General features: G+C 41.8%; 1 protein-coding gene across 1 annotated transcript; it reads left to right on the top strand.

Annotated features, from left to right (window-relative positions):
- Positions 1–1,107: 1,107 nt before the first annotated feature.
- Positions 1,108–24,204, top strand: LOC113007127 (collagen alpha-1(XII) chain-like). The gene is made up of 16 exons (XM_026143561.2): positions 1,108–1,413; positions 2,405–2,518; positions 3,670–3,819; positions 4,472–4,591; positions 6,571–6,735; positions 6,920–7,066; positions 8,331–8,597; positions 9,472–9,661; positions 15,289–15,359; positions 15,880–16,038; positions 16,311–16,430; positions 20,631–20,795; positions 20,980–21,126; positions 22,422–22,552; positions 23,613–23,742; positions 23,951–24,204. Exons 2-16 carry the CDS (start codon positions 2,440–2,442, stop codon positions 23,959–23,961), a joined length of 2,052 nt encoding a protein of 683 aa, XP_025999346.2. The 5' UTR covers positions 1,108–1,413; positions 2,405–2,439; the 3' UTR covers positions 23,962–24,204.
- The last annotated feature ends 1,093 nt before the right edge of the window (positions 24,205–25,297 follow it).

The raw sequence follows: 25,297 nt of genomic DNA, 5'->3' as shown, positions 1-25,297 counted from the left end.
GTAATATACTCACATATCTATATTATTGCTAATATATATTGTAATATATCTATATCACTAAAGCACTTCTGGATGGATGCAAACTGCATTTCGTTGCCCTGTACCTGTGCATGTGCAATGACAATAAAGTTGAATTCTATTCTATTCTATTCTATTCTATTCTATTCTAAAATGCTGCAGCAAGAGTACTGACAGGGACTAGAAAGAGAGAGCAGATTTCTCCTTTATTGGCTTCCCTTCACTCCTGTTAAATCCAGAATTGAATTCAAAATCCTGCTCCTCACATACAAGGTCTTAAATAATCAGGCCCCATCTTATCTTAATGACCTTGTAGTACCATATCACCCTATTAGAGCACTTCGCTCCCACACTGTAGGCTCGCTTGTGTTTCCTAAGAAACACAAGAGCCTTAGATCATATAGTTAGGGTTTTAAAGTTTTAGTTATTATCAATCTTTGACTCTCTTCCACAGCATGAGTTTTCCTGTTTTCCTCCCCTCATTGTGACAGAGGTTTCTTCCTGTTAAAAAGGAGTTTTTCCTTTCCACTGTTGCCAAAGCGCTTTTTCATAAGGGTTAATTGATTGTTCGGGTTTTTTCTGTTTCTTTTGTATTACTGTATTATTGTATTATTGAGTCTTGACCTTACAATATAAAGTGCCTTGAGGCAACTGTTGTGATTTGCCCTGTATAAGTAAAATCGAATTGAATTAAACTGAAAATTAATTATTTGATCTTAATGTGATCAATCGATCTCTGTTAACGAGCCTTGTCCATGGCTTTTAAGGTGGCAGGAATTAAGCCACTGTTTAAAAAGCATTGTTTATTGACCCAGCCGTCTAACTATAGGCCAGTGTCCAGCCTTCATTAGATCACTTTTCACTCATCCAGATATTAAAATAAAAAGCAGCTGCACAACAGTTTAAACCCAACCTTTTTAATAAGTGGTGAAACTCGTATTTATTCTGCCCTGAAGGGAAACTGACATTAAAAATTATCCTCTGCGTTTTTGATATTTTTTAATAATTCTTTCCCCAGTCCTGAACTCCACCATCACTTTGTTCCTGCCCACTTCTCAACCACTCGGCATTGTCCAGTAAGGCGCGGTTAGAACTTTGGAAACTGCACGGAAACACGTTAACGTTGGCTGAAAGCTCATCTCTGTAGACAAACATCTACAAAAACGGACAATGTCGTAAGAGCTCGCGGTGGGGCAGGCAGAACTGGGAGCAGCCGCCCCTCCGACCTCCTCGTTAAGTCGCAGATTGTTTGGAGACTCTTCACACTTGGAAGAAGGCTGCAGTCTAGGACCGACCACCTCACTCCCACTTTTCTCTGGCCGGAGTCTACAGCGAAGACTTTTTAAATTTTACGCTTGTTTAAGAAAAAGACATTTGTGTCCATCTCATCTGAAGGTCAGCTGTTTGGGTGCAATTTAAGGGGGATTGATTTACACGCCTTAATTTATCACCCGTTTAAAATCTGTGTGCTTTTTAAATTCTGCAATATTACTTTTTGTTGTTTTCGTTGTTGTTGTTTTTCATTCGGATTATATCTCTGATGTGCGTAATTGCGCACAGTGCCATGGCTTGATCCTCCATTACGCAAGACAGTGGGAAGACTGTGTCCTAATAGGAGTGAATATTGACAATACACAATACAATACAATTTCATTTATATAGCACGTTTACACTGAACAGTAAGCCGTTAAAACAAGGTAAAATAGATAAAACAGAGGAAACAAGCAAAAAGCATTAGTAAGTAGAGATGGGGAGAAATCATGATTATCCAGAGAAATGAGTAGCGATACGGCAGTTAATGAGCGTTGAGAATTAGCGAGGCTGAATAGGTAAGTTTTCAAGCGTGCTTTAAAGGACTGAATGGAGTCAGAGGCATGAATGGTAGCATGAAGATTATTCCAGAGGTTTGGTGCTACAAAAGTACGATCACCCCTAGTCTTCAGACAGAGCCTGGGCTGGGCCAGAAGTAACTGACCAGAAGATCGTAATAACGGCTGGGAGTATAGAGCGTATTTCTCATCATGCAGAAATATTAAAGGCATGACTTTACTCTGAGAGGAAATAATATGAGCCACAGAAAGGAGAGAAAAAGAAAATAACGCAGAGACAGAAGAAAGATTCTTTTCTTAAATATTTTGTAGATTTTGGTGAATTTTAGTCTTTTATATACAATAAAGCTTATCATGTGATCTTATTGCTGCTCGTGGAATAATCATGTGACATATTTCTCTCTTCAAAGCTGCGTTTTCTGGTTGTTTTAAGCATCATGTAGATTTAAATGAAGATGAAGGTGCATTAATGAGATCTGAGGGTTCATGTTCAGGGAGTAATAATAGTCTCATGAAGTCCAGAGGATGCCTGACTGCCTCCTTGGTTTCTCTCGCAGCTTTCTTCATACTGCTGAGACCAGCAGAGTTGAAGATGAAGAGCAGGCTCTCTCTGGCAGTGGTTGCTGCCCTCATGGCACTGGTGCTGTCCTCCTCTCAGGCCCAGGAGATAGGTAAAACCGCTCTTCCACCTCCCCTCTTCCTCCTCCTCTTCCTCCTCTTTGATCCAACACATCTGACTTCTTCCATCTCCCCTCTCCTCTTTCTGTCCTCTGCCTGCTGTGTGTAGCTGCACGTTTAGTCTAAATTAAAATAATGACTGAAGCGAATGTGTGCCTGTGAAGTGTTTTGCTTAAACTTCAGATTTTATCTCACGCGTATGATGATCCAATAATTCCATCAAAACTTAAACCTAGTTTTATTTTCACGATAGGAGCTTTTTATTTTGTATTTTTAAAAGACATTTAAACCATTAAATATAGCCTACTGTGTGAATGTGTGTGTGAATGGGTGGATGACTGATTGTGTAAAGCGCTTTGAAGTCCTTAGGGACTAGAAAAGCGCTATACAAATACAGGCCATTTACCATTTTACTGAGAGCAGTAATGCAGCTTAAACTTGAATGTATAGTTAAATGTGGCTTTGTGCTTGTGATTAAGATTTACAGTCAGAATTTTTCCTATGAAAGGTTCTCATGTAATGCTTCCCATCAGAGCCAAAGGATGTGCTAATCCTTGACAGAAGTTCCTGTTGTAACTCGAAAAAGACAAAAAGTGACTGCCTTCCCAACTCTGAGATCCTTGGATCCACAGCAGGATCCAAAAATGGATCCTTGGATCCATTATTCAGTGTTTTCGACAGGTCCATGTGGTCAGGCAGAGCTGCTGTAAGGCATTTTTAACATGCTGCAGAAACATAATGCTAAAATGCTGCTCTTTAAAAACAGCTGAGGGGGTTTAGGACTGATCAACAGTCATTCAGTGTGGATTTGGAATATTTGTGAGGATTTTTGTTTTTTCCACTGTGAGACATCTGGTTTGTCATTATGCATTACAACCTACACTGAGACATGTGAAATTTAAATTTTAAACAGGGGCATAGGTTACACAGTGTGTTAGGTGTGTGGATTATTTGTGTTTTGTAATGTAAATCTGCTTTCTGAGTTTTTGTGATGTACTCCTCTCTCCTCTTGATGTATTTCCTCTGACTCTTTCTCACTTTTCCCTCACACAATAAGACTTTAAAGACATTGTGTCTGTTGTGAACCAGATGTCTGACCCCCCCCACTACTGCCCACCCCACCACCACCACTGTTTCTGTGCAGACACTCAGTGTAACACTACAGCGAAGGCCGACATCGTGCTGCTGCTTGATGGCTCCTGGAGCATTGGCCAAATCAATTTCCAAACCATCCGCAACTTCATCGCTCACATGGTCAGCGTGTTTAACATCGGCCCAGACAGTGTCCAGATTGGTAAAGCTTTCACTGCTGCTATCGTATACTGTATCGTATTATCATACATCGGGTCTTAGTTCTGCCCCTCAGTTCATTGTTTGAAAAAAAAAAAGAAGCTGTTGCAGCTCCTTCTCCCTTTAATTTTTTTCTGATCAGTTTATAAAGAACAAGTCATGTCAGTTTATTTATCTGACACGTTTAAAAACAGAAAATCGAGCAAGCAGCTGATATTAGAGATGCCATGATGGAATGATAACAATACTTTGGTTCAAAGTATCTGCTGATACTGAGTACTAATCAGTACTTTAAAAAACTTAAAGTAATAAGCTGGATTCTGTACTGTGAGAACAAAAGTGAGAAATTCATACATTAAACAACAATAATATAATAACTGTTTTAGATGTGTGACAACATCAGGCTAAATTTAAACACTGGTGTCTGAAATCTACTGAATTGATGTTCTGATCAGTCTTTGAGTCACAGGGTGCTGCATGCTGCTGTTATTTTTGAGAACAAATCAATTTAAAGAAGTAAAATTACACACTAGATAAAAGAAATTGGTTGCATTTTTTGAAGTTGACTTAATTATTTTTAGATGTCATATCTTGGTATATTTTTGGAAAAGTCAGAGTTGCTGTATCTTTGGTGTTTTTCTACATTGTTTCTGCAGGTCTGACTCAGTACAGCAATAAACCAAAGACTGAATGGAACCTTAACGCCCACCCCACCAAAGAATCCCTGCTGCGTGCTGTTGCCGCCCTGCCATATAGAGGAGGAAACATGCTGACAGGTAATTTTTAATTTAAAATTATTATTATTATTATTATTATTATTATTATTATTATTATTATTATTATTATTATTATTATTATTATTATTATTATCATTTTTACCAGCACTACCAGCACTCACAGGGTTCAGACTGATCTAGGGGCCAGCTTGGGAGCAAACTTTGATTCATTGTTATATCACAATTTATACAAGTATAGTTTCAAGGCACTTTATACAGTGAGGTTGAAGTATGTTACAGAGAGTTGGACGCTGTGGGAAAGAAAGATTCCCTTTTAACAAGAAGAACTGGGAGCAGAAACTGAGCTTAAAATTTGGCAGGAGGGCTGGAGTTGATATATTGAAGATGATGCGCTTCCATAGGAATCGATAGCTTCCATTCAAACACAAATTAATCAAGGAAAAGTTAAAGACACATTCAGTATCACCTGATCTAACAGTAAGGTTTCTGAAAAAGAAATGTTTGAAGCCTAATCCTAAAGTAGACAGTTTCCGTATCCTAAACACAAATGAGCAGCTGGTTCCATAGGAGAGGGGTCTGATAGCTGAAGGATCTCCTTTTAGAAACTCCAGGAACCACAAGCCTGCAGCCTAAGGGTAAAGTGCTTGGCTGGGATAGCAGGAGGCCTCTAAAAGGATGGATATGATAAATCCCCGAAGGCTGAAGATTTAGTCTCCTTTAAAGCTTTCCATCAGTAATGGGGGACATCTAAAAGCTGACGTGTACCGTGAACCTACACATACGGATCAGTATCTAAGGTTTGACTCTCATCATCCACTGGAGCACAAACTGGGTGTCATCAGGGAAACTTCACATCCAAATACAAACTGGGTGTCATCAGGACGCTACAACACAGAGCGAACACCTTCCCCACTGACACAGCGGCCAGGGAGGCAGAAGAACAGCACATCAAGAAGGCCCTGAGTAAATGTGGTTATCCCAGCTGGACTTCTGTCAAAGCGGGAAAGGCACCTAAAGAAAGCTCCAGCTAATCCAGGAGAGAAGGACAACCACTGCCCAAGCAGAAACCTGTAGTGATCCCATATGTGTCAGGAGTATCGGAGCAGTTGAGACGGATTTTTTCTAAACACCAGGTCTCTGTGGCTTTTAAACCCCAAAACACGCTGCGCCAAAAATTGGTCCACCCCAAGGATCGGGTCCCCCGACACAAACAGAGTAACATAGTGTACACTGTTAAGTGCCAGGAGGATTGCCAGGATTTATACATCGGGGAAACCAAACAACCTCTGGCGAAGCGGACGGCACAACACAGAAGAGCTACCTCATCAGGCCAGGACTCTGCAGTATATTTACACCTACAGGCCAGTGGACACTCTTTCAAGGATGAGGATGTGCACATCCTGGACAGAGAGGAACGCTGGTTTGAGCGCGGAGTCAAGGAGGCCATTTACGTGAAAAGGGAAAGACCATCTCTGAATCAAGGAGGGGGCCCAAGGGTACATCTTTCGCCATCTTACAATGCTGTGATTGCAGCCATTCCCCAACTCTCTGTGAATGGTACTCATGGTCTTTGATCAGTGGGTTTTGGTCAGTGGTTGTTGATCAATTCTCATGGGAATTTGCATAATTAAGATTAAGGAACTGACCTCCCAGCCCATTGTTCCTTCAGTGGGCTGGTTTCAGTCATTATGCAAATGTACTGTTTATAAGATTGGAGAAACAGTCAGCTGAGACTGAAGAAGTCACTTGGATGAGTGACGAAACGTTTCTCCCACAAAAACACTAAGTCCAGATGAACAGATTCAACTTTTGGAGATTCTTTCAGTTTAGGTAAAAATACATTGACAAGGGCCATATTTATTCCTCTCATTTGTGGAGCAAAGTGTCAGAGAAGCATTCCTTGTTGTTTCCCTCAGATGGGTCAGGCTTGTTTCAGAAGGGCTAAACAACAGAAAAGCAGCATGCAGTGCTTTGGGATCTGCACACATAACTGAAACTTCTTCCTCACTGTGGTACAGGAATGGCTCTAAACTATATCCTCAAGAACAGCTTCAAACCCAAAGTAGGGTTGCGTCCAGACTCCCACAAAATCGGCGTCCTGATCACTGATGGAAAGTCACAGGATGAAGTCATCTTAGCTTCACAGAACCTGAGAGACAGCGGCATTGAGCTCTATGCTATCGGTGAGTGAGCTTCACTGGTTTGAAGAAAAGGAAATGAAAACACATTTAAACCTTTGGATGATTGCTACCTGCATGCAGCAATCAGGAAAAGTACCTGACTTTACTAGAATGGGCTGAAAATGATCAACCAGCAGCCACTTTAGTCATCTTCCTTCATCAAACTCATGGTTTATTTTTCTCACAGGTGTAAAAAATGCTGATGAGAATGAGCTGAGGTCCATCGCCTCTGACCCAGATGACATTCACATCTACAACGTCAAAGACTTCCAGTTCCTGGTGGACATCGTTAACGAACTCTCTGTCAACCTGTGTAACAGTGTTAAGGGCTCAGGTAGGGAAGGAGCCATTTCAGCATTGTCAGAACAATTTTAAAGATGGGCCAGTATTTCAAAAGGCTGCTCAGAGAATCTAGTTTGCATCTGATCTGGACAAGACTTCTGAGACATTTTACATTTTCTTAAATCAAATAGTGATTTATTAATATTGCTGTCTCAGAGATGTCAGTCATTGGTTTGTGGACCCTTCAACTTTACCTCTATGCTTGTCATGGGAGTTAGAAGTGACCACATTTGGATAAGAGAAAGAAGTTGTCAGCTAATGTAAATAAGATGCAACCATAAAATGTACATGCTCAGAACACTGAGTAAATAATCAGTGAGTAATCAGATCATCTTAATTATTTAATGTTATCAAGGTGCATCCATGGACCTAAACATAAACTAAGTTTTGCTATGAACAACAAACTCACCAAAACTGAAGTACAGACTTCTGGGACAGTCTGTTATTGTAATTAGCTGCACAGCAGATAATTTCATTAAAATGCTCCAAGAAGCACCAACAGCACAAGCTGTTCTAGAGGTCTACTTTAGTGATTTGAATTAGCATAGGTGAAGCCAAGTGGAGACAGCTAGTAACTACGACCGCTTGTGTCTGCACCATCCCGTTAGCCATAATGGCCACATCCTTAACTTTAAGCCTTAACAAAATCCAAAGGGGTGACTTATCCAAACAGTTGTTATCGACTTATCCCAAAGTTTTATTGTACACGTACAATGACAATAAAAGGTTTTTCTGTTGTGTTCACCACCTGTACAGATTTTATCAGAACAAGTTTAAAGAAGGATCCAAATTTTTTATCCTCCTTTTTTCAAAGCACTATTGTAGTGATTCATTAATATTGTTGGCTCATAGATGTCAGTGGTTGGCTTTTGAACACTGAATACTTGCTACCCACTAATTTATGGGATCCTTTTTGAAGCCTCAATTTTAACACTATTGCATCACCATCTGAGTTGTTATGAACTAGAGTAGACTTAGTAGAAGGGCTGCTAGTTCAGTTAATGCCACAATAAGCCACATTATTTGTGATGTGACTCGTTTTTGGAGCCAGCCCCAAGTGGGCATCGGGGGAACTGCAGATTTGAGCATTTTTCAGCCCTGCAGGTTTCTACTTTAAAACAAACCCTGGATAAGTCAAATATACTTTGTTTAGGTTTCCCCAGGAACAATTTAAAGGGGAACTGGTACAACTAGTTTCTCTTTAACGATACTGAATTATGTTGTTGCAGTATTAAAAGTGCATTCTATGTTTTCAGGCTCTGCAGATGGGAAAAGACTGAGAGTGTCAGACGAGACAGAGAAAACCATGAGAGTCACGTGGACGCCGGCGCTGGGCAAGCTGCTCAACTACCGGCTGAAGTACGTTCCCCACAACGGAGGCAAAGAAGTGGTCCAGAAAATCCCTGCAAAGGCCACTTCTACCATCATGAAGAATCTGAAGCCTGCGACCACATACAATATCACCGTTCTGCCCATCTACAAGCGCAGCGAAGGAAAAGCAAAGCAAGGAGTAGGAACGACACGTACGTTGGTCCATAGTTCAACCCTCTGAGAGACAGCACACTGCAGAAACATGTCCATCTTAGCTAAGACGTTTATACCTGTGCTCAGTCTAAAAATATGATCGCTGCTGGAACTGAACGATTAAAAAAATCTGCTGTTGGGTGGTCCCTTATTAAAAATGTAGAAGCCCTGCTTATCCATAGTTAGTAAAGTTCAAGTCTACTGAGATCAGATGTTCTCAGTAGATGCTGGATGCAATGGGCACATAGTCACTCATTCAAAGTCAATTTTTGTAAGCTTCTAATTTTAAAGGAGATCTTACATGATGAGGAAAAGTAAATCTGAGGCCCACACTAACGATGTGTGAGGATGTGTAGCCTCCAGGGTTTAATCCTCAGTACTTAAGATTGAAGAATTGTATGTATTTTCCAGGCAGTGGATAAACCTGGTATATTTGATGATTTATTCACACTTTCTCAGAGAAACCTCACACCAAGTCACGGTGCCTTGGAAAAACATATGTTTCTTTGTTCCAAGTTGCAGATTTTTTTCCCGTTTTACCACCAAAAACTTCATGGACTGACTTCAAGTTTAAACTACTTGTTAAGAGGAGTATTTTTCACACCACAGGTGCTGCAGCGCCTCCTCACGAGAACACTAAAATCACAGATAAACACGTGCTCAATAACACGCTAGCATTACTAACACACAGCATGACACTGGGCTTCCTAACGGTCGACACTGGGTTCAAGGAATTGTATTATGGACTAATGAGAAACTGGCTTGAATGTGGCGTGGCTGATCCTTAAAAACCTTCGCCAAGAGTTGGAGTTGTGTCGAGTTTAGTTCTAGGTTAGTTTGTCCTGAATTTCCTGCTGATTTCTTCTATTTCAGTGTCACCGTACAAGAGTCCTTGGAACCTTCTGACCTCAGAGCCCACCAGGACCAGTTTCAGAGTGTCCTGGGATCCAGCACCTGGGGATGTCAGTGGCTATAAAGTCACCTTTCACTCAAGGAATAATATTGACCTTAAGGAGCTCTTTATCGGCCCCGACGTTAACACAATTGTTGTAGAGAAACTCAGGTAAGCTTTCAGAGTTATTTCATGCCATACGTAGAGGATTTCATTTAAAAGGAAACAACAAATATTGAAGACAGTCAACAGGAAAAGGCTTAGATGGACACTATGGTAGCAGAACTCATTAAGTGCGCCTATGCCAAAAGGCACACTTATTATTATTTCTATAACTTGTGAACAGGATTTCTCATGGTTTGCTGTGTGGCAGGCATGATGACCCAAATGCAGAACTCATAAACAGAGGAGTAAATTCAAAATAGCGGCTTTAATGCTGGGAAACTTCACATCCAAATACAAAGCAAAGGAAGAAACTAGAAACAAGTAACAAACTAAAACACTTAAACATAGCTGGGACTAATTAGATATGATAAGATATGATAAGACAAGGGGAAGCAAAAATAGATACAAGGACATGAAACAAGGGACCATCGAAGTAAAACAAGCAAGAAGAAAAACAGAGTCCAAGGCACAAAACTAGGCACAAGAGTCCAAATAACAAGGAAGGTGGCAGTGTTGTGGGTGAATCAAATCTGGAGGCCGACAGCGTGGAAAACGGTGGCAGCGCAGGCAAAGAAGATCCGGAGGCCAACTGATGGTGGAGTGGCTACCACAGGCAGTTGATTGGTGGTTGAGTGATTGATGGAGTTGATGGTTTGACACATTCTCAAGAGTCACCAGCAGAGATGGGAACCGAGCCTGAGAAGCTGGTACAAGTGCAGGGACTAGCAGAGCCTCAGCTGGCCTGGAAAATAGAGCAGGGACCAACCAGGGCCTAGCCCCCCTCACCTGGGAAACTGACTCCGGTGTAGGTGAAGGCTGGACCAGGAACAGGAACAGAGTGAGGCAGGGGACCAGGCTCGGATGCAGCGAAAATAGGTTTTAGACCTTTTCCACCACGATGAACAGTTTTGAATGTCGAGAAGAGCAAAAGAAAAATAGTCATTTTCATTAACCACTGGCAGTTGCTCAGTGAATTAAGAGTGTCGGCGGCGTAAGCACCGCTTTGTCCGGGGGACAGAATTGAGCTGTGCCTCCAGTGCGCAGGAGGATTCCCAACTGAAGTGGACGAGGTTTGGATGCTCGCGGAGCAGCAGGTGGAGTTCTATGGAAATTCTGCACACCTACGAGAGCCAGATGTAGGACTCATAAATTCAAAAGAGTTTATTAGTCCTACACTTTGAGTAAACTCAAAACGGCAGCTTTAATGCTGTAAAACCTCACATCCAAATACAAAGCAAAAGAAGAAACTAGAAACAAGAAACTCAAACTAAACCACTAGAAAATAAACCAGGAACTCAAAACTAGGAGTCGACTTGGCACATTGAGGGAAGAAACACACAGCATAGTGAGGGTGCAACACAGAAAAAAACAAGGAAAATGCATGGCTTAAATGCACAAGGGCGCAACGAGGGAATGGGAAACAGGAGGGAAACACAGCTGAGACTAATTAGACATGGGAAACGAAACTAGATACACTGACATGAAACAAGGAACCGACAAAGTAAAACAGGAAGTTTAACACAGAGACAGTGAAACAGAGAGACATGACTGACCGGGGAGACATGACTGAGGGAACAAGGAACATGGAGACAAGACATGAATCATGGAACACAGGGAGGTCATAAACTAAAAGCTAAAAAACACAACAAACTTAACATTTAAACAGAAAACCATCAAGATAACTCAAAACCATGAATAGCAATAATCAAGGAATACAAATAACACTGGATCACAGAAGGCCTTCCCTTAAAAAGACATTTGGATGGGAGCACATGTTGTTCTAAAACTTGTAAATACCTTTCAGCGTTGATGGTGCCTTTCCAGATGTGCAAGGTGCGAATTCTAAGGGCATTAAACCCTCCTCATCCTGTCAGAAATGCACATTTTTTAACTGAGTGCTGTTAACATGCGCTCCCTTTCCTCTTTAGTCTGGGGAATATGGTGTCCATGTTTTTTTTTTTTTTTTTTTAAATCACTTCTGATTCATCTGATCACATAACAGTTTCCCTCTTTGTGTCATGGTTATTGGTCCTTTCGACCCAGCATTTTGAGTTTCTTATGTTTTTATACCATTTTATGGTTTATTATTTAAGGTTCATATAGGTAATCCCAAGTTTATTCTATATTAGCTTTTGTGCATTTTGGCTCCTCTCGTGTCTTTGCCCTCTGTGGCCCCTGCTGTGTATACAGTGGGGCAAAAAAGTATTTAGTCAGCCACCGATTGTGCAAGTTCCCCCACTTAAAATGATGACAGAGGTCAGTAATTTGCACCAGAGGTACACTTCAACTGTGAGAGACAGAATGTGAAAAAAAAATCCATGAATTCACATGGTAGGATTTGTAAAGAATTTATTCGTAAATTAGGGTGGAAAATAAGTATTTGGTCACCTCAAACAAGGAAAATCTCTGGCTCTCACAGACCTGTAACATCTTCTGTAAGAAGCTTTTCTGTCCTCCACTCGTTACCTGTATGAATGGCACCTGTTTGAACTCATCATCTGTATAAAAGACACCTGTCCACAGCCTCAAACAGTCAGTCTCCAAACTCCGCCATGGCCAAGACCAAAGAGCTCTCGAAGGACACCAGGAAAAGTATTGTAGACCTGCACCAGACTGGGAAGAGTGAATCTACAATATGCAAGCAGCTTGGTGTGAAAAAATCAACTGTGGGAGCAATCATCAGAAAATGGAAGACATACAAGACCACTGATAATTTCCCTCGATCTGGGGCTCCACGCAAGATCTCATCCCGTGGGGTCAAAATGATCATGAGAACGGTGAGCAAAGATCCCAGAACCACATGGGGGGACCTGGTGAATGACCTGCAGAGAGCTGGGACCAAAGTAACAAAGGTCACCATCAGTAACACACTACAACGGCAGGGAATCAAATCCCGCAGTGCCAGACGTGTTCCGCTGCTGAAGCCAGTGCATGTCCAGGCCCGTCTGAAGTTTGCCAGAGAGCACATGGATGATACAGCAGAGGATTGGGAGAATGTCATGTGGTCAGATGAAACCAAAGTAGAACTTTTTGGTATAAACTCAACTCGTCGTGTTTGGAGGAAGAAGAATACTGAGTTGCATCCCAAGAACACCATACCTACTGTGAAGCATGGGGGTGGAAACACCATGCTATGGGGCTGTTTTTCTGCCAAGGGGACAGGACGACTGATCCGTGTTAAGGACAGAATGAATGGGGCCATGTATCGTGAGATTTTGAGCCAAAACCTCCTTCCATCAGTGAGAACTTTGAAGATGAAACGAGGCTGGGTCTTCCAACATGACAATGATCCAAAACACACCGCCTGGGCAACAAAGGAGTGGCTCCGTAAGAAGCATTTGAAAGTCCTGGAGTGGCCTAGCCAGTCTCCAGACCTCAACCCCATAGAAAATCTGTGGCGGGAGTTGAAAGTCCGTGTTGCTCGGCGACAGCCCCAAAACATCACTGCTCTCGAGAAGATCTGCATGGAGGAATGGGCCAAAATACCAGCTACTGTGTGTGCAAACCTGGTAAAGACCTATAGTAAACGTTTGACCTCTGTTATTGCCAACAAAGGTTATGTTACAAAGTATTGAGTTGTATTTTTGTTATTGACCAAATACTTATTTTCCACCCTGATTTACGAATAAATTCTTTACAAATCCTACCATGTGGATTCATGGATTTTTTTTTCACATTCTGTCTCTCACAGTTGCAGTGTACCTCTGGTGCAAATTACTGACCTCTGTCATCATTTTAGGTGGGGGAACTTGCACAATCGGTGGCTGACTAAATACTTTTTTGCCCCACTGTATGTGTTTGTGCCTTGTTTCCCTCTTCTGTGCATGTTTTCCTCCTTGTGTTCATGTCTCCTCTTTCCTGTTTCCTGTTCCCTTGCTCCCTCTTGTCTGCCTTTCCTCCACTCCTCTGTCAAACTCACGTGTCAGTCTTGTGTTCCTCCGTTTCCTGTTTTACTGTGACGGTCTCGTGGTTCTGTGTTTGGTGTGTCTAGATGTGCTTCCACTGTGGTGTCATGTTAATTTGTGTCAGCTGTGTTCTCCGTGTGTTCCCACTTCCCTCGTTATCCTCCTGTGTATTTATGTCAGCGTCTCCCACAGTTCTGTGTCGTGATCTCCCTTATGTGTCTGTGAAGGTTCTCAGTCATCCAGGTCATCATAGTCAAAGGAGCTTGCAAAGAAAAGCGTCTGGACTTCTTTAAGTTGCTTGAAGACGTTTCACCTCTTCAAGCGATTCGCATGATAAGGTGGGGCCAGGTTTCACAATGAACACACCCGAAACTCTGGCTGATTGGGACCCACGCCCAGTTTCACACCTTGGCTCAGGCGATTAGAGGATCATCAGGGGGTCCTTTTGTCCCTCTGTGGGGGGTTACTCCCACTAGGTTTATATCTGGGACTCTCCACCATTTGACCTTAGAACTGAAGAAGCTTCTCGGATGAGAGGTGAAACGTCTTCAAGCAACTTAAAGAAGTCCAGACGCTTTTCTTTGCAAGCTCCTTTGACGATCTCCCTTATGGTTGTGTGTTTCTCCACGTGCTTCCCTGTGTGTTTTATTCATATAAATAAAGCTGTGGTTTATTTTTTTAGTTTACTTTCACCTCTCTGAGTCTGTGCTAGGGTCCTTTCCTGCCTGCTGCATAGCCAAATTATGACACTTTGTCTTAGTCCATTTTAAAAGAGCTTCGGCCCAGAGAAGACAGCAGCATTTCTGTTAACTTATAAATCTTTCTTTGTATGGTAGAGATGAATGGATGAAAAGAGGAAGTCCACAGACAAGTTTCATGGAGGACATTCAGAGGGTTGATGTGAGAGAAGATGTAAGGGATAGGGTGAGATGGAGGCAGATGATCTGCTGTGGTAAAAAAACAAAAAAATTAATGTGGTTAAAGATAAGGGTTAGATAGTGACTCTAACAACTTGCTATGAAAATACAGGTTATGGGTTCCTACAGGAAGGCTATAGCAAACTGGATACAGTACATGAAAGTAGACTACTAACCTTTTTTACAGTGTTCTTCCATATTACTTTATGATTGCACAAAGACTGATAGAAATGTACATTTTTACACTAAAATCATTCATTTTGATGTGCGGAAGTTGTGTTTCTGTGCTTAGACTTTGTGTATATGTGTTAAACACATAAACAGTGCTAATGTTTAGGTAGCAACTTAGCTAGCTGAATACAGGATACAAGGTTGATGCATAGTAATAAAAACCGTAAAGCTTTTCCAAAAATAAACTTTTGTAGTCTACATTGGTACAATGATTGCCGATTGTATTCTGATTACAGCAGGCATGCTGTAAAACAACAGGTAAAACCTCCCAAATCTGTGTTTTAGCACTTTAAGCTAATGTAACGTTTTATAGTGTATCTACTAAACTTACAATTTTCTTTTGTCTGAGTAACACTGAACACAAACACATTGTTTTCAGAGAAAACTCCTTCAAAGGGAATCTCTTAAGGGGTAAAGTTACATCTCAGTTTGGAGTTAAAAAAGTAAATATTGGTAAATGGTTTACCACTTAGGTTAGTTTTATAGATTTTATAATCCAACTTGTTGTTATTTTGTGTGTGGGTTTTTTTGTTGTTGGTTTTTTTTAAATGCAAAAATATAATAGAGCTTTTTTTTTTAGTTTAAAGTGTGCAGGAGATGAAAAGCCGACCCTCACGGATGAACCCAAATCTCCTCCTCTAGATCCTTCTGGTAAAAGCCGCCAAAAAACTTCTCACCGCACTCGTTAGCAGGCCTGCAGAGCAGACGCTCTCTGATCTCTGACATTGAAGTCAGAGATCAGATTAGTGCCAAGACTTTGATTTATATGTTCTCACGCGGAATTGAAGTCGCTGTCGCTTTGGGACTGAAACTTGGCACAGATGATTACGATTGGATGAAATTATATAGAGATGCTTGCCTCACATTACACTCACACAGGGATAGCACTATCCTTACTATCTCAGTGTGAATGTAATGTGGAGCAGAGTTATATTTGATCAAGTGTTGACATGAACATATATAAACTGCACAACTGACCCCCTCATATGCTACAGCACTGAGCTTTAATGGCATCACTATAAGCATATGTCTTCATTAGCTCCTTTTAGAGCTACATTAGATTACTCCTGAGCTCTGGATCTATTGACCAAATGTGTCTTTAGTCATGCAAAAGTAGAAATTTCCTATTGATAAGGTGTCTCACTAACCTCCTCTTCTCCCAACACCACAGTCTCTGCAGACACTCAGTGTAAGACCACAGCAAAGGCTGACATCATGCTGCTAGTCGACGGCTCATGGAGCATTGGGCGCAAAAACTTTAAAACCATCCGTAACTTCATCGCTCGCCTGGTCAGCGTGTTTGACATTGGCCCTGACAGAGTCCAGATCGGTAAAGCTTTCACTGTTGTTACTATAACAACAAGACTCACATGGAGGGATGTTTTCCTCCAGACAGCTGTCTCTCAGTATTTGCCTAACCTGAACCTCTTGTAATCTCAAGATATTCTGCTCATATCTGCCCATTTTTATTTTTTAAATTTACTAGAGTAGCTTTGCATGAGTCACAATTAAATCTACCCTAATCTAACCCTAAGCTCTGTCTGAAATAAGCTATTTAACACCAAATCAGAATTGCTTTATCTAGTGTTGTATTTTCTGCAGGTCTGGCTCAGTACAGCGGTGACCCAAAGACTGAATGGCACCTGAACACCCACCACACCAAAGAATCCCTGCTGAATGCTGTTGCCAACTTGCCATATAAAGGAGGAAACACCATGACAGGTTGTTTTTTTTTATTACTTTGGCCTTGCTATCACTGACATGGGTGCCAGTGTGGGAGACAAATTTAATTCATTTGTATATACTGTGCTTTCAAAGCACTTTACATAGGGCCAAACCCTTGGTGTGAGACTCAGCCACAGTGGAGAACGATAAGCTCACTTTTAAAAGGAAGAAACTTCAGACAGGTATGAGAAAGACAATGGACAAACTACCGGAGAGAGTAGACACAAAGTTAATGAGATGCAGCAGGGCAGAAAATTCATGGAGGTTGAAAGAGAGGCGAGACACACTAAGCATACAAGGTAATAATTCAACAAGACTTTTATGTTATTACTCAGTTTTATCGGTTGAAGGTGAATGGGTTGCGTGAAGATATAAGCAGGATGATGAGGAAGAAGTGAACCAAGGAGAGACACAGAAGTAGTACAAGTTAAAAGCGACAATACACTGGGAGCAGAAGCTGAGATGAAGCTGAGCATTGAACAGCTAGAAGGAAAATCTGATATATTGCAAGATGATGATCTTCCATGGGAATCCATACCTACAACTCAAATACACCCACATAGATTAATAAAGGTCCCTCTATGAATTGCTACCTTGTTGTGATGGAGGGGTTTTAATATAATTCATTTTTATTCTATATTAATCACATTTCTTTTTGCATGAGGAAACAGACTGGAGAAAAAGGGGAAAATATATGCACTTAACATGTTTATCAAACATCATGAACATTCACGTCAACAAAAAACTCTGTAAACATTTATCCACTCTCTCTCTGTTACTCTTGCACTTCAAGTCCTTGAAACGAGGAACCAAAGCTATGTAAAGCGCATGTTCTCGCATTAATATAGGACGTATATTAATAGGTCTGCAATCTACTTGGCAATTGTGTCAGTTAATATTTTTGAGGTAGACTTACTGTGTCCCCGATGCTCTGTGAGTGGTTTGTCGCAGGCTGGATGACGCGTTAGCCAAAGTCCTAGCTGCATCCCCGACTAACGTATGCTTTGCGTCAATGTGATATTTTATGATGGAAGCGCTTTGGTGAAAGAAAATGCGCAATGTGCATGATACTTTATGTCGGTCAACTTTTCCTTCTTATTTTTTTTCATACTCAAATTTCCCATTGAGAGGGCCAATGTGCGTTTATCATCTTCCATATTGAGTTGATTGGTTCAGCAGTCACTACCAGATCAACAGCCCATTTGCGCGTGTGTGAAGGTGCTTGGACAAACTGCCCGAAATGCATTGACAGAAACATTTCAGGGATTTTGAGTTATTCTGCACTCCAGATGCGTTAATATGCGTTAGAAATTTTAATCGTGTTGACCGTGATGGCGGATTAATTTGCTTTAATGCGTTAATTTTTACAGCACTAATATATATAAATAAGTAAACTATATACACAGTGTATGAGTCACAGAAACATTATATTGGTGCGTAGAAAGGCAGTAATACAATATAATATATAAGTAAGGATTGAAGGGCTATGGTCATTTAGCATGGGGATAGTAATTGCACATCTGCCAGACCAAAATATTGCACATATTGCACAGGGGCCAAAATATTGCACAGAAAAAGGGAAGACCAAAATACTGCATATGGAATGGTAGCAACATAGTCAATAGCAGCGACAGAGTGATTGTGTGGGAGAAGTTTGTTCACACTCTTAATTTGCATTGAGAGTTGTGATAGCTGACAGGAAGACGCTCTTTTTTTAGTCTATTGTTTTTGCACCTGATGGATCTGAACCTTTTTCCAGAGGGCAGGATGTTGATGAGGTGGTGGTTTTATAATCACATTGGCTTTGGAGAGACATCTCAAGCTGGCAATGGAGTCCAGGGGGGAGAGTGGACAGCCGATCACATTCTCTGCAGTTCTGATGACTCTCTGGAGTCTCTTCTTATTGGCTGTTGTGCAACCAGCGTACCACATGGAGATGGCATGCATCAACACACTTTTGATTGTGGCTCGATAGGAGGACACTAGTAGGTCAGTCTGCAGCCTCTTCCATCTCAGAACCCTCAAGAAATGGAAGCACTGCTGGGCTTTCTTCACTAGGGCTGATGTGTTTGTGGTCCAAGATAGGTCCTTGGAGATGTGGGTACAGAGGAACTTAAAGAAGGGCAGCCTTTCCACATAGTCACCCTTTATGGATAGGGGAGGGGGATCAGTTTTTGTCTTAGGAAGTCCATGACCACTTACTTGGTTTTCCTGGTGTTTAGGGTAAGGTTATTGTAGTTGCACCATTCTGGCAGATGCTGGACCTCATCTCTGTAGGCGGTGTCGTCATTGTTGGTGTTCCTGAAGGCTCTGAATGTTGTAGCACTGTCTTGGTTGACATGTCTCTACAATGATGCATGGCAGATCAGGGCAGTAGTTCCCATCTTTAAGAAGGGGGACCGGAGGGTGTGTTCCAACTATAGGGGGATCACACTCCTCACCCTCCCTGGAAAAGTCTGTGCCAGGGTGCTGGAAAGGACAGTCCATCCCTTAGTCGAACCTCGGATACAGGAGTAACAATGCAGTTTTTGTCCTGGACATGGAACACTGGACCAGCTCTTTACCTTCTCGAGGATACTTGAGGGTGCATGGGAGTTTGCCCAACCATTCTACACGTGTTTTGTGGACTTGGAGAAGGCATTCAACCATGACACTTGGAGTGTCGTGTGGGAGGTGCTTTGGGACTATGGGGTGTCTGGCTCATTGCTACGGGCCATTCAGTCCTTATACAACCATTGCAAGAGCTCCAGGCTTCCCTTGGTCACCGGACATGTTCGTAATCTTTATGGACAGAATTTTAGACGTAGCCAAGTGGCAGAAGACTTTCACTTGGTGATGGCCTTTAGCTCGCACTGGAACAGTTCGCAGCTGAGTGTGAAGTGGTGGGAATCAGCATCTCCCAATCTGAGGCCATGGTCTTCAGCCGGAACAGGGTAGAGTGCAAACTCCGGGTCAGGGCGAGCTCCTGAACAAAGTGGAGTATTTTAAGTATCTCGGGATCTTGTTCATGAGTGACGGGAAAATGGAGTGGACAATCAATAGACGGATTGGTGCTGTGGCTGCAGTGATGCGGATGCTGCTCCGGTCCATTGTGGGGAAGAAAGAAGTTGAGTGATTTACCGGTCGATCTACATCTCTACCCTCACCTCACGAGTTTGGGTAGTGACCAAAAGATCAAGGTCGTGGATGCAAGGAGCGGAAATTAGCTTTCTCCGAAGGGTGGCTGGCTTGTCCCTTGCTCCCTTGCTGTATGAATAGGAGCTACTGCTCCTATACATCAAAAGGAGTCAGTTGAGGTGGTTGGGGCCTCTGACAAAGATGCCTCCTGGGTGAGGTGTTCTGGGCATGTTCCACCGGGAGGCTGCCCCTTTACTGCCCAGGGCAGAATCAGGACATGCTGGAGAGATAAAATCTCTTGGCTGGCCTGGGAATGTCATGGTGTTCCCCCGGGCAAGCTGGAGGATGTGGCCAGGGAGAGAGAGGTCTGGGCTTCTCTGGTTAGGCTGCTTCCTGTGTGCCCTGGCCCCAGATAAGTAGAAGAAGATGGATGGATGGAGATTAATAAAGGGTTTAACTTTAAAGCGATCATAATGCACAAGTAAAAAGGCTGCAGCCTGACAGCTCATCAGTTTGTTACCTGTTGAAGTTCAGCATCTCCCTGCTAAGTTGGGGTCAGCATTCACGGAGCTTTCACTCTGGGTTCTTGGCTAGCTTAGTGTTAGCATGTTGTCTGGCTGGCTTAGCATTAACATGCTGTCTGTGCAGATACTTGCAACAAGCCAAAGTTGTGTTAGCAGCTTGATCCAGCTGTTTCTTTCCTAGAAGCAGTCTCCACTTTGCCATCAAACTCTTGTCCCATTGTTCAATAAAAATAAGAGTAATGTCCATATCAACCCTCTTAGACTGTGCCACTGTTTTCGTCCTCTGGCACGTGAACTGAAATCAGCTGATTGTGGAGCATGTGTAAGAGAAACCGCTAAGTGGGATCAATAGGGAAGCGGACTAACAATTCTGGGGAATTCAATTACAAGAAGCAGTTCTCGATTCCTATCCCTGATAATGGACACATTCAGCATCACCTGATCTAGCTGTAAGCTTTCTGATGGGTCAGGTTTGTTTCAGAAGGGTTAAAAAACAGAGAAGCAGTGCTTTGTTATCTGCACACATAAATGAAACTTCTTCCTCACTGTGGTTTAGGAATGGCTCTGAACCATATTCTCCAGTACAACTTCAAACCCAACGTGGGGTTGCGTCCAGACTCCCACAAAATCAGCATCCTGATCACTGATGGAAAGTCACAGGATGAAGTCATCTTAGCTTCACAGAACCTGAGAGACAGCGGCATTGAGCTCTATGCTATCGGTGAGTGAGCTTCACTGGTTTGAAGAAAAGGAAATGAAAACACATTTGAACTTTTGGATGATTGCTACCTGCATGCAGCAATCAGGAAAAGTACCTGACTTTACTAGAATGGGCTGAAAATGATCAACCAGCAGCCACTTTAGTCATCTTCCTTCATCAAACTCATGGTTTATTTTTCTCACAGGTGTAAAAAACGCTGATGAGTATGAGCTGAGGTCCATCGCCTCTGACCCAGATGACATTCACATGTACAACGTCTACGACTTCCAGTTCCTGGTGGACATCACTGACGAACTCTCTGTCAACCTGTGTAACAGTGTTAAGGGCTCAGGTAGGGAAGGAGCCATTTCAGCATTGTCAGAACAATCTTAAAGATGGGCCAGTATTTCAAAAGGCTGCTCAGAGAATCTAGTCTGCATCTGATCTGGACAAGACTTCTGAGACATTTTACATTTTCTTAAATCAAATAGTGATTTATTAATATTGCTGTCTCAGAGATGTCAGTCATTGGTTTGTGGACCCTTCAACTTTACCTCTATGCTTGTCATGGGAGTTAGAAGTGACCACATTTGGATAAGAGAGAGAAGTTATCAGCTAATGCAAATAAGATGCAACCATAAACTGTACATGCTCACAACATAGGCAGAGATACCTGCTAATGAGCGCTAACTAACAGATAAAACATGTGAATAAGCAGGTCATCTTATTTATTTACGTTTATAGAGGTGCATCCATGGACCTAAACATAAACTAAGTTTTGCTATGAACAACAAACTCACCAAAACTGAAGTACAGACTTCTGGGACAGTCTGTTATTGTAATTAGCTGCACGGCAGATAATTTCATTAAAATGGTCCAAGAAGCACCAAACAGCACAAGCTGTTCTAGAGGTCTACTTTAGTGATTTGAATTAGCATAGGTGAAGCCAAGTGGAGACAGCTAGTAACTACGACCGCTGTGTCTGCACCATCCCGTTAACCATAATGGCCACATCCTTAACTTTAAGCCTTAACAAAATCCAAATGGGTGACTTATCCAAACAGTTGTTATCGACTTATCCCAAGTCGATTGATCTTTTTTTTTTTTTATATATATATATATTTATATCAATCTGTCTTTACTTCTGCTGTAAAGTTGGACATTTTATCATGGAAGTCTATAGGAACTGACTCACTTTTTGACTCTGCCTCAAGTGGACACTAGTGGAAATGCAGTTTTTGGCACCTCACACCCAGAGGCCGATGCTTGGTATTATTAGGCAAACACATATTCATCCAGGATTTAAAACAAATGAAGCAGAAAGTTTACAGCAGTGTGATTTAAATGTAAGATTTTAAAGTTTAAAACTGCAATTTTCACAAGTAAATAGCAGATCAAAGCTTTTTATACAAATCAATATTTAAATACTGCTCTGTCATTTTTAGACATTTTAGTCATCACTGGTGGTGAAGGTCACATGGAAGTGTAACCAAAACCCAGTTTTTAAGTGAAGCAGATGGTCAGGAGTCTCGCTGTCAGAAGAGTGAGAATAGCGAGGGCAGGTTTATGGCGGCAGAGTGGTAGTGGGTTTAAAAAGGAAAATACTGAACATGCTGTCCTTTCGTTCCTTTTTATGTCATACTCTAGAGGCACCCACCAATCTGGTGACCTCAGAGGTGACACAGAGCTCCTTTCGTGCCACCTGGACTCCACCCAATGGCACCGTGGAGAAATACGATGTCACTTACATGATGACAGCTGGGGAACGCATTGAGAAGGTGAGATTAAACTCTCCCCCTCATGTTAGTTTGAAACAAGAGTATGAAAGTTTCTGATTTCAACTGTCACAATAAATTTAATTCATATTGATGATAAAGCTGTTATTTAATTTATCTTTAACAATCAAAATATGAAAATGTACCCCAGAGGATATACAGCATTAACCCATGCGCTAACCCGTGTGCAAAATCAGTTATTTTGGTAGATTGTTCTAACGCTGCACCAGGAGAATCGTTAAACTTAACTCGTTAATCGAGTTCTACTAAAAATAATGTTTAAATGTCTCAACACCTGTCATGGTGCTACAGAATTAAGCAGTGAAACAAATGACTTCAAACTTCCAACTCTTTGTGGCAGCCCTCCTGTCTGGGGTGAAAAAAGTACAAAGTGTGATGTTTCTGTTTGGTACTGACTGACTTGATCTCTGTGTCAGGAATATTTCTTAATAATTCATTAACAATCGCTGGACAAGGACAATTAAAAATAGATGGTGGCACTGTTTGTTGGCCTAATGATGTCATCAAATCAATATTAATGAACAAAAAACAATAAAAGAGGCTGGGATGGACTTAGCAGTAACTGTGGACCTTACACGGTAGAGGGAGGATGAAAAGAAATAGTGTGCCAGCTTCACACCTTAAGTGCTGGCTCATCCTTCTGTAGCCAAGTCAATCAGCCTAAGGCAATGTTTAACAGTGACATAATCCGTTATCCAAGTGACGTAAATTTCATCATCAGAGCATTAACATGTTGCAAGACTCCAACCAAACATGTGTAAAACAACCAGAATATGTTTAAGAGGGCAGACTGCTCGTCCATAGCATGTGCACTTCTCTGTCCACAAATAAGCACACTGTCACCAGCTCATGAACGCAGCACAATAGATTTAGGCTCAGCAAACTATAATCATCTAATGATTAAAAGGTGAGAGCTGTAGTCCTCTCGACATCCCAAAGGTGAGTCCAGCTGTTGGTTTGAAGTATTCTTCATTAACTCGAAGAATACTTCATTAACTCGTTCACTGGTCACAGAATAAGAACCAATCCTTTATTGTTTCAGCTGCAAGTCAATGGATCGGTGAGCACGGTAGTGCTAGAAAATCTAAACCCTCTGACTGAGTACGTCATCAGTGTTTACGCTGTGGTTGGCAAGCAGAGCAGCGAGCCTCTCAGGGGCACCGAGACCACCCGTGAGTGTTTCCTCTTCTGCTTCTCTGCTGCTGGGTGTATGGACATGTTACAGTCTGTAATGTTGGTTATACAGAAAACTTAATACAAAATTAAAGAACAAAAAATAATGCATCATTTTATTTAGTACATGGAAACTATGTTTGGTGTTCAGATTAACGCGCACAAAAAAGTACATTTTAATCTTCATCTTTGAACTCTTCCTTTCAGGAGATGGATAGGTTCCATTTGAGCTGGTGGAGGCGTCATTCAGAAGGAAGTTTAACTCCTCTGCTTCAGCCGTATGGTCCCAGTTCCCCCAAACCAGTCAGCCACTTAAAAATACTCCATCTGTGTTGGACTACGTGTTTCATGTTGTGGCATTTCAAAACACATTTATAAATGTGACCACATTACAATTCTTGTACTCTCTTTATGTTGACCTGAGGATCAATAAAAACAACATGGCTCTCATGATCAACAAACCAGTTTGTGGCTCTTTGTGTGTAGAATGGCTGACTGTTGGTGGATAAAGGTAAATAAATGGTAAATGGACATAGCGCTGTGCTACTCTCCTGGGGCACTCAGAGCCTCATTCGCCCATTCATACAAACACCTTCTTCTGTGCTTTCAAGTGCTTTCTATCTAATATTCACACACAGTCATACTCCAATGGATGCATCAGAGAGCAACTTGGGGTTAGTATGTCGCCCAGGTATATTTGGCATGCAGACTGGAGCAGCCAGGGATCAAACTGCCAACCTCTAATCCCACTCTACCTCCTGAGCTACAGCCACCACATGAGTGAAATGTAGGACTCCAACAAAAATGTTTCACATTTTACCACTCAAGGTTCAAGGTTCTTTATTATTTGTCACATGCATAGTTATACAAGTATAACACACAGTGAAATGTAGCCTGACACGCTCCTCGACATGTGCAAAAATTTGGGGGGGGGGGGGGGGGTAGAGGAAGAACATTATATATATATATATATATATATATATATACACACACATATAGTATATACACTGGGTGAATGTGCAGTAGTAGCAGCAAGCAGGTGAATTCTGTACATTAATATGGATAGATATCTGACTATTTTACAGGATAGACAATATAAACATATTTAAAATTAAAGGAATTGAAATGTACATTGTTCCTTGGTTTAGTGTCTGGAAGAGTCCTGTCTCAGTCAATTATAGATGATGTGAGAGGGCGGGTGTGTGTGTTTAGGGCACGGATGGCTTGGGGATAGAAGCTCCTCTTGAGTCTCTCTGTCCTTGCCCGGAAGATGCGGAACCTTCTACCAGATTGCAGAAGTTGGAACAGTTTGTTGCCAGAATGGGACAGGTCCTTCAGTATCTGCGCTGCTCTAGTCTGGCATCTCCTGGTGTAGGCCACTCAAGGCCAGATTTACTAGATGGGGTAAAACAGTGCGTGAGGACAATCCCTATTGCTATTCTTTAACCATAAACCCAGTCAGTTCATTTCAATATGATGAAAATAATCTAATACAGTGGGGCAAAAAAGTATTTAGTCAGCCACCGATTGTGCAAGTTCACCCACTCCTAAAAT

The sequence above is a fragment of the Astatotilapia calliptera genome, chromosome 15 (assembly GCF_964374335.1).
Source record: "Astatotilapia calliptera chromosome 15, fAstCal68.1, whole genome shotgun sequence".
NCBI lineage: Eukaryota > Metazoa > Chordata > Actinopteri > Cichliformes > Cichlidae > Astatotilapia > Astatotilapia calliptera.
The sequence above is the reverse complement of the archived record's forward strand: the minus strand, read 5'-3'. Positions and strand labels throughout refer to the sequence as shown.